General features: G+C 32.9%; 2 protein-coding genes across 2 annotated transcripts; one reads left to right on the top strand and one right to left on the bottom strand.

Annotated features, from left to right (window-relative positions):
- Positions 1–1,108: 1,108 nt before the first annotated feature.
- LOC123703916 (aldo-keto reductase AKR2E4-like) lies at positions 1,109–10,608 on the bottom strand. The gene is made up of 8 exons (XM_045652101.1): positions 10,520–10,608; positions 8,018–8,119; positions 7,563–7,673; positions 4,022–4,093; positions 3,457–3,573; positions 2,387–2,554; positions 1,740–1,943; positions 1,109–1,323 (listed from the first exon to the last, which is right to left on the bottom strand). Exons 1-8 carry the CDS (start codon positions 10,559–10,561, stop codon positions 1,144–1,146), a joined length of 996 nt encoding a protein of 331 aa, XP_045508057.1. The 5' UTR covers positions 10,562–10,608; the 3' UTR covers positions 1,109–1,143.
- Positions 10,609–13,198: 2,590 nt separating this feature from the next.
- Positions 13,199–15,589, top strand: LOC123703967. The gene is made up of 5 exons (XM_045652183.1): positions 13,199–13,466; positions 13,692–14,005; positions 14,193–14,842; positions 15,132–15,273; positions 15,485–15,589. The coding sequence occupies exons 2-5, from the start codon at positions 13,991–13,993 to the stop codon at positions 15,587–15,589; spliced, it is 912 nt and encodes a 303-aa protein (XP_045508139.1). The 5' UTR covers positions 13,199–13,466; positions 13,692–13,990.
- Positions 15,590–17,267: the final 1,678 nt, after the last annotated feature.

Below are 17,267 nucleotides of genomic sequence, written 5' to 3' on the forward strand. Positions count from 1 at the left end.
GATGCCCTAAATTTATTTTTATTTTATGTAAATAATTTTGAATTAATATTACATAGCTAAGTATAAAAGAGTGGTGGCCACAGGTGGTGGCGATACAGAAAGACATCTAGTGACGAATCTTGTAAACGATTTTACATATATATGTGTGTTTTCAATTTATTTTTAAGTATTTATTCGTTTTACATTTTAAAGATTTTCAAAATTGGTTTTCGAAACGATTTTCTACATTTTCTTTTGGTTTGTTACCTCAAAACTTTCGATCAGGTGAATTGTTTTTGACGATTTTTTTTTAAAGTTATCTAACTATAAGGCTTCCGGTTTACATAAGGCGGGTTAGTTTTTGTTAAAAAATAATTATAAACATTGCATATGTACCAAAAGAGGAGCCGGGGAAAACAGTATAGTAGTATAATTTTTTATGCTTAGTTTAAAACGTGGTAAAGCGAAGAAATTTAGGGAATAGGCTACTCTACAATTATTACCATGTTTAGAATAAAATATTTTTCGCACGTGAATTTGCTTTATTAGAGTCCATATTTTGTAAGCTTTTTTTATTCACTACATTTACATTAATTGTTCTTCAATGGAAATAAAAAAGTCTTAGTTAAAAATTACTAAAAATAATTGAAAAACAATTTAGTTTATTTCAAAGTATTGCAATACCTGCTTAGGGTTGCTAATATCACAGGCTAATATGTATGTAAAATGTATTGGTATGCAATAGGTAAATGATTTGAATTTGTACTTGAATTTTCTCAACTCTCTATGTTTGCTCTACATCTACATTATGTACAATCACTACATAGTATAAAACAAAGTCGCTTTCTCTGTCCCTATTTCCCTTTGTATGCTTAAATCTTTAAAACTACGCAACGGATTTTGATGCGGTTTTTTTTATAGATAGAGCGATTCAAGAGGAAGGTTTGAGTATATAATTTATTAGGTTGTAGACAAAATGGGGGAAGCCGTGGGCGGTAAGCTAGTGTTAAATAAATCAGAAACAAACAAATTATCAAGATGAACTACATATTGAAAGCCAGTAGTAAGTGTTTGTTTCCTTTGTTAGTTCAAAATATATTCGCATGTGGTTCCAAATAAAACACAAACATTCACACAATATAATTTAATAGGTACATAAAATACTTAAAACGGATAGTTAGGGTCATTCGCCCACTGTGGTATGACTGTCAATCTGTAGTTACTGTCGAAAGTTTTTAACACTTCTTTTTCATGTTTTGTTAGCCTGAAGTCGAATATGTTTATGTTTTCTTCGATTCTCTTTGGATTCACGGACTTTGGGATTGGTACAGCGCCTAGTTCGAACTGAAATAGAAATTATTTTGATTAGTACGATGCTTTTCCACAAGAGATGTGCGAATATGCGTTGCGAGGGTTGTGTTTGTAAAGAACCAATTCTGTTATGTGTTGACGAGGCGACGTAAATAAAGCGACAGGATTGGTTATTTACCAACACATTTATTTATTATTTACTTGTAATATTACATTAAACTCTGTAATTGTTTCAATTGCTTTCAAACTCTATCGCGTGTGCCCAAATGTTCATTCTGTACCCTACCTGTCTATGGTGAATTTATTATAGATTTTGCATGTGTTTCTCTTAGTGAATATCTATTATCACATATTATAGAAAAAAAATGAATTGTTGAACTAGAATCACAGATATAGTCGAGATCAAAAACGCGGTTTCTTCTTCTCTTGATCTATTTTTTTTAACTTACCAAATATCTCAACACAACTTGCGGCACTGTCTTATTATGCTTCTTGGCTATATCGACCAGGGCCGGATCGTCGACTCGTGGCGGGGGGGCGCCGGGCCGCGCCTTGCTCGGGAACAGGGCCCCGAAGGGAGTGTAGCCCATGACGGTAATACCGTGTTGTTTGCAGTATGCGAGGAGCTCCGGTTGTTGGAGGTTGAGGTGCAGCTGGAATTTATAATATTATTTAAGTAATTAGAAATTTCTTCTTAAGCGTTGCATTCGGATAAATCAAGCTGATGATATGTAAATCACAAACAATAATATAATCAATCAAAAATACTGAGCTCTTTTGGCGATAAATTAACAAACATCCATTCTCACAAACTTAATGAAATGTGTAGGATAGAAAATTACCTACCTAACTACTTCAATACATAATAAGCATTAGATAATTTAGAAACAAATTTTGGGAAATAACATTGCAAAAACACTATCGGGATATTTTTCTAGATACTTTACATCATTTTTCTACTTACTATTTTTCCATAAATAACAAATTATCGTGTATACAAAGTAATAGAATAAGATGGTACATATAATAGATTTGTAAATAAAGAAAGTAGACTTGTATATAATTAATATAGGACCTAAAACATAAATCCACCAACCTCAATCTGCAGCACAGACGGTACAACACCGGTCTCATTGATCAGTCTTTCTATTTGTTTGACATTAAAGTTGGACACACCAATCGAGTGCGTGAGGCCCTGCGCGCGCGCGTCGATCAACGCACGCCACGTGTCTAGATAGTCTGTGTTGTCTGGTGTGTTGTTAGCCTATAGATGAAGGATATTTTATTTATAGTAAATACACACCTGGGATAAGGATATTTTAGTTTTTATATTACAAGTAGATCAATATTTTATTTAGGTGTGGAACCGTAAAATGCAACATATAAAATCTGTTCACAGATGATTAGCTTTATGTAAAACCAAATTAATTATTTACTAAAATATACCTAACTATATTAATATAATATCTGTGCTAAAACCATCCCCTTGAATCATTCTATTTATTAAAATTATTCATTCTATTTATTTAAAACACATGTATATCTGTCGCGTAATTTTAAAGACCCAAGCAAACAGATACATAGTCGGCGGAAATCGATTTTGTTATATGCTAGGTATGCAGTGAACTACAATTAAGAATTTCTATCAATGAAACTTACTGCAATCATAAGAATCGATTAAAATATTATTGTGATAGTGTTATATGGTTTTCGAATAAAATAGAGTTTTTATTACAACTCTATGTAAATAGTAGAGCAGTCATCTTATTCATATTAAAAAACCTAGTAAACATATAGGAGATATCTATAAAAATATACAGGATACCTTATAATAATATGTATATCTTTAGAATATTATCTATACTTATTATTATAAATTCGAAAGTAACTTTGTCTGTCTGTCTGTTACTCAATCACGCCTTAACTACTGAACCAATTTGCATGAAATTTGGTATAGAGATATTTTGATCCCTGAGAAAGGACATAGGCTACTTTTTACCCCGGGACATAGGATAGGTTTTATCCCGGAAATCCCACGGGAACGGGAACTATGCGGGGGTTTCTTTGACTGCGCGGGCAAAGCCGCGGGTGGAAAGCTAGTGTTTTAACTATATGTGGTATAACTACCACGCGACCAAAGTCACGGGAAGCAATTAGTATACTTACGTAAGTTCCAACAGGGAAATGGATAAGGTACAAATCTACAAAGTCCATGTTCAGCTTCTTAAGTGAAGCTTTGAGAGCTTCTGGCACCTTCTCTTTGGCATGCTGGTCGTTCCAAAGCTGAAATATGATATACTTAGTTTATATAATATTTTATAATAAATTATTGAAGTGAAACTTCTTTATCAGGGTTGGAAAAAAAATTTAGTGTAACATTTTTTCGTTACGCGTGACATTTTTCCGTTACGCGCCATCTTTTTCTTATCTCTACCACGCGTGATTCGACGTATTTCTGTAAAGTTGCATATAGGTAGTCAATTATTTTTTGAAAAATAAAGAAGTTTCACTTCTTACGTGTGTACCCTACTTAGTACACGCACACATTTTTTTTAAATAAACCGTCGTATTAATTATTACTAATTGTAAGCCTCGTAAATATATTTAAGTATTAAAAATCCCTTCTCGATGAAGCACCAAATTTATTACCTAACATTTCCTAGTAGCTTTTGAACTCAGCCATTAATTTCGAATGTATTAATTTTTAAAGGAAACAAATCAAAAAGCTCACCTTTGTAGTAACAAAAATATCTCCCCTCAAAATTACTCCTTCGTCTATTTTCTTCTGAATAGCGCGTCCAACCTGAAAAATAATAATTTAAATTTAAAAAATAAGTAGTTAATACATTTCGCTCAGTTTAACTGAAAGATACTCTACCTAAAGTTAATTTATTTATTAATAATAAAAGTTAATTACGGCGGTATTACTTAAACTTTAAATTATTAAAAGTTGATACTGGCTGATAATTTATCTAGTCTCCAAAACAGGTGGACGCGATTTGATGGAACTTTTCCAAAACGTTTTTAAAACAAATAAAAAATTATATGATGAGCATTTAAGTCACTCAAAAATATTTTATGTCAATACATATTATATAACTATATATAAATTAGCAACCGGTAATGTATCCAAAAATATAATAAACGTTAAGGACGCGTTTACGAATCTGACTAAAATGAGCAGTTTTTCGGTGCATTTTGCGGCGAAATAGTCGATATATAGTAATAGTCGAAATAGGCGATATCGATTTGGAACGAAATCGGTACAATAACAAAAAAAATCAAAATGGCGTTGACTTTTTTAAATTTTGGTAACAGTTTCCTGTTTTGTGATCCTAAGGATCCTGGGATATCGATTTTGTACGAAATCGGTACAATTAAAAAAAAATTATACTGCGTCCATAGATAACAGGTATACCTGTTATACGGACGCAGTATAATTTTTTTAACAAAACGAGCCCAAACTCGGCACACCTAGCTCCACTCGTCTATGAGTTCCAGTACCAGTCTTCGAAGTACACTTTGGCAAGTACTTGTTTACCAAACAATCACTGTCCAATGAAATTAGATAAATGGTATCTACTTTTGTGACCATTCAACGTTACAAACTTTACAAATCAAAGTAAAGTTAAAAAAAACATAGCAATAAAAATAAGCTCAATTATCAAGTCGTGTCAGTTTACTCATAATTTCGCCGCTTCGCGCATTTCGATGTGTGTGTGAGCCGTGCACGTGTAGTAGTAAGACTCAATACCTAAAATTGATGCGCGTCAATTTGTAAATACGTCCTTAAATCTAATGTGATAAAAATTGTATAAATAACAATATGTTTGCCAAAAACGTATAATTTGGTCACATTACTCATCCTAAACATGAAAATTTTAATTCGTAAGCCACGAATAAAGTGCGTTAAATTTTTAACTTCCGCTATTTATTACTCAACCAATAAATAATTAAGGTTATTATGTCGACGCGCATATAAAATATTTTAAGTAAAAAAAACATAACTACCTACGAATAGGCAATTCATTATTAGAATATAAGCAGAGTTAACTTTTTTTTATTCTGTGCTTCCAAACTTTTTACAATTCACCAAAAGGGACAAAAAGTGACTCAATTCATGCAAATCGTTGTTTAGCGGATTCGAATCTTGCCTCGTGATCGAAATTGTTAAAGGAGAATGGCGAAACTGGGCCTAACTGTTACAGAAATCATAATATATTTAAAATTCATTATGTTATTTTTAGTAATTCTTGGTAAAATATTTACTTCTGATTCTATGGGAAAACAAATCTTTGAAAAAAAAAGATAATGTGTTCACTACCGGCATTGTTATTTAGATTTCTATGACTACCGGTCTTATCAAGCAGAGATTGTCAGTGTTGTCAGGAGTAAAAAAGTCGAATATATCGATTAATACGAATGAATGACTATATTTTATTTTTAATTTTATTGAATTCAAATGCTTTATAAATCAGAAGCAAAACTTAACTTATTTTTAACACATATCTTAATTTATTTAGATCATTCTATAAAATAAAAACATGTTTTACTTAATCAATAATAATTATAATATTTTTATTTAGGTAGCTGGCCATTAATAAAATGTCAAATTATTAATCATAATTGTGTCAGTGATGAGTGATTTGTTTATGTTTGTTGTTTGACATTTGAGTGAAGTTTTAGGCCCTTCTCCCATTACGATACGCATAGGCGATTCAAGTATCATGCAAGTCTCGGAGACTAGTCGCCGCGGAGTATCTCACATACATTTTTATGTAGGCTCGCACACTACGCTACTGGTATCCTACACGTCTGCGACTAGTATAGCACTACTCACCGTGTCGGTCGCTTTTGCATCGGGTCTCGACTCTCGCGCGTATCTCTTCGTTAGAAAGATAAAAATATCTAATCATCATGTTGTAGTTCTCGTTCGGCTACAAAAACTCTACAATTTATGTTTCTTTCAATATATGGATGAATCCAGTACTTCTTAGTTCTTACTCTTACGTTGGCGTCTTCTATTTCTATAAAAAAGAAAAACTGCAAGAGCTTCTTCGTCACTGGAATTGCTGATTGCTCGACATAACGACGTAACTGTTGTTGCAATAAATAAATGAATTATTATTATTATAACGTCGGTCCATAAAAACGAGGCACAATAATGATGAATTTAGTCATTTTTCAGTCGCATAATATGCGAGCATCTGGTAGCCAGCAAATATCTAAGTAGTATTCTACGCGAGTATCGTATTCTAGAAATATCGTACCTAATGGCAGAAGGGCCTTAGTAACGTTACATTCAAAATTGATCTTAATCAATATCCTGCTATCCCATAGAAAAGATCTATAATTATTATATTCATAGAGTCTGTATATTTTTATCTATTTAATCACCCATAAATCATCAGGCCCAGATTCCTATGGGAGTTTGCCATTCTCCTTTATGTTTAGCACTAGCTGACCTGATTTCCGATGACGAAAGACAGGATTTTGCGTTATTTTCGCATTTTCTTAATTTTTGGCGCAAATTTCATGAGTTTTTTAGGGTTCCGTAGCCAAAATGGCAAAAACGGAACCCTTATAGTTTCGTCATGTCCGTCTGTCCGTCTGTCCGTCTGTCCGTCTGTCACAGCCGATTTACTCGGAAACTATAAGTACTACAGTGATGAAATTTGATGGGAATATGTGTTGTATGAACCGCTACAAAAATATGACACTAAATAGTAAAAAAAAGAATTGGGGGTGGGGCCCCCCATACATGTAACTGAGGGATGAAATTTTTTTTTTCGATGTACATACCCGTGTGGGGTATCAATGGAAAGGTCTTTTAAAATGATATAAAGTTTTCTAAAAAACATTTTTCTTAAAGTGAACGGTTTTTGAGATATCAGCTCTCAAAGTCGTAAAAAGTATGTCCCCCCCCCTCTATTTTTATAACTACGGGGTATAAAATTCTAAAAAAAATAGAGGTGATGCATGCTAATTAACTCTTTCAACGATTTTTGGTTTGATCAAAGTATCTCTTATAGTTTTTGAGATAGGTTGATTTAACTGTAATTTATTATATTTGCTGCTACGGAACCCTTTGTGCGCGAGCCCGACTCGCACTTGGCCGGTTTTTTTCAAAGATCCTTCTGATAATAATAAACACATCAAAATAAAAATTAACGAAATCCATTACCGTGATGCCGCGTGCCGTGACCAAGGGAAACAGGATTCATTTTTTTATACCTTGAATGCTAAAAAAACAAATTCATGAATGCAATTACCTGAGGTTCAGTATCATACAAGGCAGCTGTATCGATGTGTCTGTAGCCGGCGTCTATCGCTTCCTCCACCGCTTTCTCCACTGAATTATCTTCCACTTGAACAAAACCACCCTGAAATGTCAATAACATGTATTAACAAACAAACATCGTTAATAGTTTGCTTTGGAAGAATTTTGATGTATGGATATGTGTCGCAGCCAATTGGTTAAAAAAGTCATTTCATTAATATCCTAGGCTCTTGATTAAACAACCTGAATGATATCCAGCAAGCATCCAGCCATTAGGTAGATAAAAACACGGCGTATCGTCTAAGAAAATCTAATAAAACGGTTGAATAAAGAGCCTAGTAAGTCAATCAGGTAACTGAGAAATAATATCTTTAATTAATTTTACAATATGTACGATTAATTACATCGTATGATTAATTATTATTGATTAGTTTTAATTTTACTTACCTTTTGATCTAGACCGAGCCACGTGCCAAGACCAAAAGTAGGCATTATCCATCCATCGTTGAGATTCAACACGGGAGCTTTGCCTGCAGTGTGACCGGCAATCTGTAACAAATACAAAATTGTATTACAATTACTAAATTGTATTACAATTACACAAAATTGTATTATAAATTCAAAACAAATGTGAAAATTTGTTTTATTTCTCCATCCATCGTAATTTTGACATGATTTTAAAAGAGCAACTATATACAGAGTTTCTTAGTAAATGACAAAGCTATGTTATGACGATTCAAAAATGCTTTAAGTAGAAGATGTCTAATTGAATAAATACATGTTTGAGTTTGATATCGAATTGTGCTAATTGTTCTCATTTTACATAATACCAAATGATGAAATAGTCTCTCTCCATTCAAATATAGAGCTAGCATGTTTTGCATTTTTTCCATTAATTTACAAGCTGTGCCCTACCATGTATAAGTATTGAAAAGGACGGAATTCCCCGCGTAAATCAAACCCATAAAGTTTTCAAATAACCAAATTATTTGCCCGTAGTTGTGTATCAGCTAGTAACAATCAAACCTTGTTACAAACTACACATCTACAAACTGCTCACGAAAATTTCGCAACTAAATTAACAAATACTGAGGTTGGCATCTGGAATTGAGGTGTGACAAGTTTGACCTTTTGCGCTATTATTGTATTGTTATTATAAAATGTGATATGAACCGCGACTGTCTGTTAATATACCTATGTTGTAATTATTCAAAGGCATGTGTAATAAATTTAATGAGCAATTCTTTTAACTTGGCTAAAGGATGAAACTTAATGATATAATTTAAATTAAAAATGAGGATTCTTTGCTAAATCTCACCACTATAAATTATGAATAAAATATGATAAAATAAAAATGTCACGTATAATATAATACTACTACATAATATGTAATAAAATGTATAAGCACAGAATAATTACTATGGTAGTAATGACGAACGCGCATCTAATCGCGATCGCAGCCTAGTAACTAAATGGATAGAAATAGTATGACATTCAGACATATTTATTGGCTATAATTTAAAAAAGATCACTAAACCGGTGTGTGCCTGATAGTTGAGCATAAAAAAATATCAGCTCATATTCATTAAAATTAAATTCTAATATGAATAGTTAAAAAATTTTAAAAGAGCAAATAGGTAGTTAATTAAAAAAAATTAGTTCATTTATCTGATAGCTATACTGATAACAAAGTAGTTACCTAGGTTTAGACTTAACAGTTTACATTTAAATCAATGTTTAGGAATTACTTTTCATTGTGTTGCCGTAAAACTGCTAGGTACTTTCGTTTTTAGAAGTGCTTTGTAAGAAGCCTTGTAAATTGATAAATATTTTAGTTCGGTCTTGTGTTAGAAGTATATTATATACTTAATTGTTTTTTTTCTTTATTAACTTAAGGAAATCTTCCACAAAATATAATGGTTATTCCACTACAATCTAACGCGCACTTAATTATTGTGAGACACACCATTGTTCTCAAATAATTAGTTTTTAACACGGATATGTTTGTAATCTTTGTAATGGAATCATTTACATATTAGCAAGTAAGTAGTAGTAAATAGTTCGTAGTAGTTCTAAATAGTTTTTTCTTTTTATCCCGCGAAAAATAACCATGAAAACCTTTCTATTAGTTAAATATTTTAAAGATAATGCACTTAACAGTAGATAAGTATTTTTTTTTAAATTTAGGTTTTATTAATGAAATGTCATGTACATAAATACATATTATTATAGTACTAGAGGTCCGCCCCTGCTTCGCCCGTGGTAGGTACATATTTCGCAATAAAAGGTAGCCTATGTCCTTTCTCGGGTATCAAAATATCTCCATACCAAATTTCATGCAAATTGGTTCAGTAGTTTAGGCGTGATTGAGTAACAGACAGACAGACAGAGTTACTTTCGCATTTATAATATTAGTATGGATTTAAAATTCGTTGATTGCTCATTCCTATCTATAACAGGTATAGTATTTCATATATAGAGGTACAAATAACAAATATAGGTATAATATTATGTAAAGATGCATCTTGATGGTAAATCAGAAACTACTGATCCGATTATGATTAAATTTAAGGGAAACGAACTCTATCATTTTATTTTAAAGATAAAATACAGTTTCGTTCATATTTTGACTCTACATTATTTACATGATAAAAAATCGTACCTACTTCGATAACCTTGCTATTCTTAATTTTTTTTAATACAGATTAATATTAACTATGCCTCAAGTTCAATAACATATCTCTACAATAATTAGATTTGATTTTGTTTTGTCACTGAAACAGTGATACAATTCATTATTTACTAAATAATTTTCGGACCTCGTAAATTTTAATTTATGATATATACTTATGTGAATAGCCGCTCAAAATGCAAGAACTACCTCTGAACTATCTAATTATTTCAAAATATCAAGTTCATATTTTCAAAATATACATATTATTTACTTACATGATTTGCCAAACACAAAATAACAACAGTAAACAACAACATTGTGCCAACCACGTTCGTTCTCTGAGAGTCCGCCACAATGACTGGTGATATAGCCTGATCTGTCCAACAATTACATCCTGATGAGAATCTGTAGCTCAAAGATTAATGATGGAATAGAACTGAAGTTTTATACTTTATGTTTTTATTTATCCCGAGCCTTGGTGTAGTAGTTAACGCATGCGAATGTAGGATCAAGCTAGATATAGCCTGATCTGTCCAACAATTACATCCTGATGAGAATCTGTAGCTCAAAGATTAATGATGGAATAGAACTGAAGTTTTATACTTTATGTTTTTATTTATCCCGAGCCTTGGTGTAGTAGTTAACGCATGCGAATGTAGGATCAAGCTAGACTGGGTGAAGTACATCCTGAAGAAAATATCTGTACTGTGTTTTTCTCTACTTAAGTATGTGTAACTATGTAATTTTCTGCTCTTGTAAAACAGAGAATTGGATTCTCTTCAAAATAAAGATGGATTAAATATGATATTTGGATATTATTATATTTTAAAATTAATATCTAGGCGGTGCTAGTCGTACAGATTTCAGTTTTATATCTCTCAACGATACATTATAATATTAGGTGGTTACGTTGTGTTTCTATTACGAAATTTTGAATTTCTGAATACCACGTTTAATTACTACTACGTTTGCTTTTCTTTTTCCCAAAATAAATATACAAGCCTTGATAGTTCTGTAACATTACATAATCTTTGGCAAAAAGTTCACTCCTCTCGAATTCGCCATTTCCAGTTAAAGTGAATTTACATAACGCTAACACTTAGTACTTAGTAGGTATATTGAACTATTGTTATTTAGTCATATCACCAAAAGTTAGGCTCAGTATTCCCTAGTTAGGCTTGCTTATTGTATCCCTTATCTCTACCATACTCCAAAAATAATAAATAATATTACAGTATCACTATTGCAATTAAAACAATTAACTCCTGAGCATGAATATTATAAAATATGTTTCACAAGCTTTCGCTCGCAGCTTCGCTCGTTTTTTTCACACTTTTTTTCATAAATTTTTATAGACACTATCTTAAGTGTTTTTAACAATAAAAAGTGACAATTAAACTTTTAGGGACTATAGAAGATACATATACATAGATAAATGTATTTTTTTCCTTGTTTTCTCCAATCCTCAAAAACATAACTAAGTAGGGTCATTGCGCCTGTTCGCGTCCACCTGCCAATTCGCGTCCATTTTGCGGATATCTTTTAGAAAATTCACGAAAATAAGTATACTTTATGTAAAATTTTTATAAGAAAAATTTCCGATAATACCTCAATGTATAAGAGACATGCACACTTATTCAAAATATGCCTGCGCACCGCCTATCCTATTTAAAAGAAATATTGAATTTTGGCTATTAAACGAGAGAGCTAAAACGCGCGGGATTTTGAAAAAAAAAATAGTGCGCAGCGTCGCGTTTGACGGTAAGTATCTTATTGTTAAATGTGAATTTTTGAATATGTAACTGTTTCTTTACTTTGCTAACAAAACATGGAATAGTATGGATTATAAATCAGCTTATTTCTTTTACAATTAATAGCTAAAATAAGGTGGACGCGAATTACTACACCGAATTTGTACAACTTCCATTTTGCGTCCACGCCCCACGGTGGGCGCAAACTATACCTATAGTGCATAACAATAGAACATATTGCGTCCACATTGTTTTTCATTACGTAGCAATGAATTGTTTGTTAAAATATGTAATTTATAATAGATTGTAAATTTTTTACTAAGACCACAAGTTGATAATTTAAATTTTCATTCAAATTAGCAAATTTTTATGCTATTTTTTAATTTTAAAATGGGTATTCCAAGAATGAGACTAGTATCTTTGAGAATGAGAGTCAATAAGTTTGTGGTTAAGAAAATAATATAAACAAAAAAGAAATTTAATTCATTAGAAACTAAAAAATAGGGTAGAGGTGTAGGTAATCTTAATAGAACTGATTATTATTTATTTACATAACGTAACGTTGTTTTTTGTTAATTTTTAGTTCTATTTATGATGAAAAGATAAATATAAATAAGTTTTTCCAGTTTCCTTACAGTGAATTATATTAATAATAATGTTGATTTAAGGGTTCCGAACCTCAAAAGGAAAAACCGGAATCCTTGTAGGATCACTTTGATATCCGTCCGTCTGTATGTCCGTCTGTCGGTCTGTCTTTCTGTCAAGACGCTTTTTCTCAGTAACGCGTTCAGGTATAAAGCTGAAATTTATATTGAATACTCAAGTCTACGGTCCCTTGAAGCAGTGAAAAAATCAAACTAATAAGCCAAAGAATTCAAAACATACAGCCGTTTATGCTGCAAATTTTCGCAAATTTCGACATTCGCAAGGGAATCAAAACCTACAGGGTACTTTACGTGAACACAGACACTTGAAGTTTGGTACGAAGCAACGTCTTATAGCACGGATAAGGGAGATATTGAAAAAATAACCATTTACAGTTAAAACATATGAAAAAAAAACAGGTTAATACGGAATAGATATGAGCGCTGCGCCGGCGCGCCGCCGCCGCCGTGATTTCCCCCGCGCCGTCGCCGCCGACCCTAGGCGACGGCGCGCCGAGCGAGAGCGCCCGGTCACTGGTCAGTGGTCAGTGTAACCAAACACGCGGACCGAATCGAACGCACGACTGCGTGAATGTTGACGAAATGGCGGCATTAGACGTAAACGTTTATAAAACGAAACTCTTTGACGTTACTATTTCTGTATTGTCCAAGTTATCAACAAACAAACACAGTTTTTGTTGGATTTATTTTGGTCAATTAGTTATTAATATTGATGGAAGAAAACGAATAGTGTTGGGCGACCAAGTGTTTTGTGACGCATGTTTGACACGAAAGAAAGAAAAAGATTGCGATGTACTATTTTCCAAGTAAGTTTATATAACTTCTATTATTTTTAAATAATCATATACTTACTAACATGCTGATAGCTTTTATATGAGGTTAATATTTTAATTTTATGCTTTTATTAGTGCCTGGTTTTAACTAGTGATGAAATGATTACGATTAATCGTCTATTCTAAGGCATGCTTGATTAATCGTATATTCTTATGCATGCATGCTTGATAAACAAAATTTCTTCAATTTTGTTTCAGAGCACTCGTCAAGGCCTACAGTAAAAATATAGCCACCAGCAATTTACTACGTCATTTAAAGGACGAACATAACCTAGAAGATACGCACACAAAAAAAGGTAGCAAACATTAAAGATTTTTTTCCGTACAGAGAAAATCGAAACCAGTAACAAAAAGTGGTGAAGCTGATGGGAAAAAAGACAAATGGATGCTGGCGCGCGATCTAGCACTATGGTTTGCCAGATCAATATTGCCATTCGACAGCATAAATGACGAAGCCATGATTGACTTTTTCAAAAAATACAATATTATTGTGACTGATGACGATCTACCCTCACGGCATAATATTGCTAGAGAGGGGCTAGAAGATGTATATAACTCTGTGTATATAACAGTATGTTGGCATATGTACAGAGTACTATTAAAAAACAAAATATAAGATTTGGTGCATTAACAACAGATTTTTGGACAGACCAATTTAGACGACGTAATTATATAACCTGCACTTTCGATTACATTTCCCATGAGATGAATCTTTTGAAATTCACGTTAGCTACTCAACAAGTTACTGGAAAACATACAGGTGAAAAGATTAAAGATGAAATTCAAAGTATTTTGCGTACATTTCAGATTCCACAAAAAGATATTGTCCTTGTGACCGACTCTGGCAGTAATATGAAAAGAGCCGCTGATTTACTGAATATGCAAAATCATCGTAGCCTTGGACATGGTTTGCATAATCTGGTCACCGTAGATGGTATTCAGAACACTGATGAGGTTCTTTGCCTTATTAATAAATGTAAGAAGATAGTCAAGCACTTGAGGTATAGAGCTCCTCAACTAGAAGCCGCTGCCAGCAAAGAACAGCGTGATCTGCTCTCATCTTTTGTAGATATTGATATAAACCACTCGGATGATGAAGATTCATCGATTGATGTTCACGTAGAAGAGCCTTTGACAAGTTCTGGAACCGGCGCCCCTCCTACAATAAAAACAAGTACACCAACAAGGTGGCACAGCATGCTTATGATGCTAAAAAGCATCAACCACAATGCAAATCACCGTCCGATTAGAGACATCATCATCATCATCATCAGCCCATATACGTTCCCACTGCTGGGACACGGGCCTCCTATGAGGGTACAGGCCATAATCCACCACGCTGGCCAAGTGCGTGTTGGCGGATGACACATGTCGTCGAACTTTTTAATTCTTCGACATGTCGGTTTCCTCACGATGTTTTCCTTCACCGTTCGAGCAGTGGTGATGTTACAACATGCGCAGATAAATTGAAAAATCAATTTATTTCCTGCGCGCTCGCCTGGTCTCGAACCCCGGACTTATCGATTCGAAGTCCGAGGTCTCACCACTGAGCCACCACTGCTCGATTAGAGACATGTTGCTTGATATAGGTCGCAGTTCTTTATTATTAGACGAAAACGAGTACAATTTAATTACCAGCTTGACGTCGTTCTTTAATAAATTCAAGACGATAGTGGAAATCCTAAGCTCGGAATCACAAACCACAATTAATTTGGCATTGATTTTTAAATCTGAAATTAGAAGGTTGCTGGAAGAATGTGACGACGATGAACCTGTCATTGTCAGTAGACTAAAAAATAAGATTCCCTAATCAATTAACAGCTGCTAAGTTACTGAATGTCAGAGAAAGATTTTAATTTTGTTTTTTCTTCTTAAATTCATCTGGTTAATTTAATTAGTCACGTGAAAATTATAATAAATCTTAATTATACGTAAATTATTGTTTCATTTCTTTTCTTTAATGAAGGTAAGAAGCTAGTTGGATTCTTCAGTTAGAAATTAGGTATGTGAAGGTCACGCCGCCGACGCCGCCGCCGTCGACGTCGAAAAGTCGGCGCGCCGCCGCTGACAGTTTGACTGTCGGCGCTCATATCTAATACGGAACCCTCGTTGTGCGAGTTTCACTCGACTTTGGCCGGTTTTTATTAAATAACTATATTCGTAAATAAATAATTTATTAAAATCTAATTTTTATTTGCATTAATCTGATAAAATATCACCCAATATACTCTTAATTCTTTTTCTAAGCTGGTGGACGCGAACTGGTCCACGGGTGGACGCAAACTGGAATTTTTGGACGCGAACTGGGTAAAACGCCTAATTCTGCTATTTATCTAGATAAATAAAAACCACATGATATTTCCAACACAATTGAAAGTAAATCTTATAATAGACTATGTAATGAACACGTTACATAAATTTTGCGTTGAAATTTGTTCTGGAACATTTTTATTTTCTCCTTCAAACTTTCCAACTGCACTAAGTGGACGCGAACTGGCGCAATGACCCTAGGTACTTACATCATCATATATATTTTTTATTATGTTATCAAAATTCATTCAACTATGCTGCAGATTTATGTAGGTATAGGTACGACTACCTATATGTAAATAATCATAAAAATATGGCTTAAATAAAAAACGTAATACCTCTATAAGTTACGACATACAACCTTGAAGGAGTCAAGAGTCAAGACCCTTTCGTAGAACTAGTCTATTTTAATCCCTTATTGCCTAGGCATCTATTATATGAAACAGGTATCTTAATAAATAATCATACTCTTCGTAACAGAGCTCTATCGTGTAATCATGTTTAGCTTTATTACAATACTAGCGGTGCTCCGCGGTTTTACCCGCAGTGCTCCGCTCCTGTTGATCTTAGCGAGATGATATATAGCGCCTTCCTCAATAAATCGGTTATCTAACACCGAAAATTTTTTTCAAATCGAATCAGTAATTCCCGAGATTAGCGCGTTCAAACAATCAAATAAACTTTTCAGCGTTATATTAGTATCTAGTTAGTATACTTAATTAATAAAATATGTGTTATTATTTATTCTATAAACAGTTTTTTAAAGTAAAATTTCGCGTTGAGAGTAAAATTACAAGGTCATGTCATGACATAACGGCACGTCATGGAGTAAGGCGACGATTGAATCTTGCCAAAGAAGTTTCACTTCTGAAACGTGCGCTCGGCACACACACTCTTTTTTGTTTTAAAAATTAATTTTCTTATTTTTGGCACCGACTGCTTGTTATCTATTTACCTAGTAACACTTAAGTTTAGTGCTTAGTGAATCATTCAGTATTAAAAATACCTCTACCTACATTGAACATAGAAAATTATTAATTTTTGAAAATTATTAATACATATTTGAATTTATGGATTTCTATATATTTTAATAGGTAACTACATGTAAATCCAAATTCTTCATAATTCTCACCTGTACCTACTCCTTTCATTACACAATTTAAACTTATTTACAGCATTTTATTTAAACATTGTGAAGTTATCAAGGATCGACGACAATAAAATAATTTCATGAGTTTTAAATGCTCTTTCACTCGTCGAGAAGTTAAAATGTCGAAATGAATTCTAGATAAAATATAAAATCATGCAATATTTGAGTACATACCCAAATGCGGTACATGATGTTAATTTCAATATAAATATTTTAAAAGCGTTAATGTACCTTTTGTTTGCTATACAAAAGAACACTTTGTGCATAAAAACTAAGATTATTAAGTTGTTGAAGAGATTATAATGATAGTTATT

This window comes from Colias croceus, chromosome 28 (assembly GCF_905220415.1).
Source record: "Colias croceus chromosome 28, ilColCroc2.1".
NCBI lineage: Eukaryota > Metazoa > Arthropoda > Insecta > Lepidoptera > Pieridae > Colias > Colias croceus.

Bases quoted from the DNA above. Each gene is read 5' to 3' on its own strand.
- LOC123703916 (XM_045652101.1), bottom strand. From the start codon at position 10,561: ATGTTGTTGTTTACTGTTGTTATTTTGTGTTTGGCAAATCAT. The intron at 8,120-10,519 runs GTAAGTAAATAA...TATTTGTTACAG, and splicing joins TTTTGTGTTTGGCAAATCAT to ATTGCCGGTCACACTGCAGG. The intron at 1,944-2,386 runs GTTGGTGGATTT...TATAAATTCCAG, and splicing joins CGTCTGTGCTGCAGATTGAG to CTGCACCTCAACCTCCAACA.
- LOC123703967 (XM_045652183.1), top strand. The intron at 14,843-15,131 runs GCGTGTTGGCGG...TTTAATTACCAG, and splicing joins ATCCACCACGCTGGCCAAGT to CTTGACGTCGTTCTTTAATA. The intron at 15,274-15,484 runs GTCAGTAGACTA...TGGATTCTTCAG, and splicing joins ACGACGATGAACCTGTCATT to TTAGAAATTAGGTATGTGAA.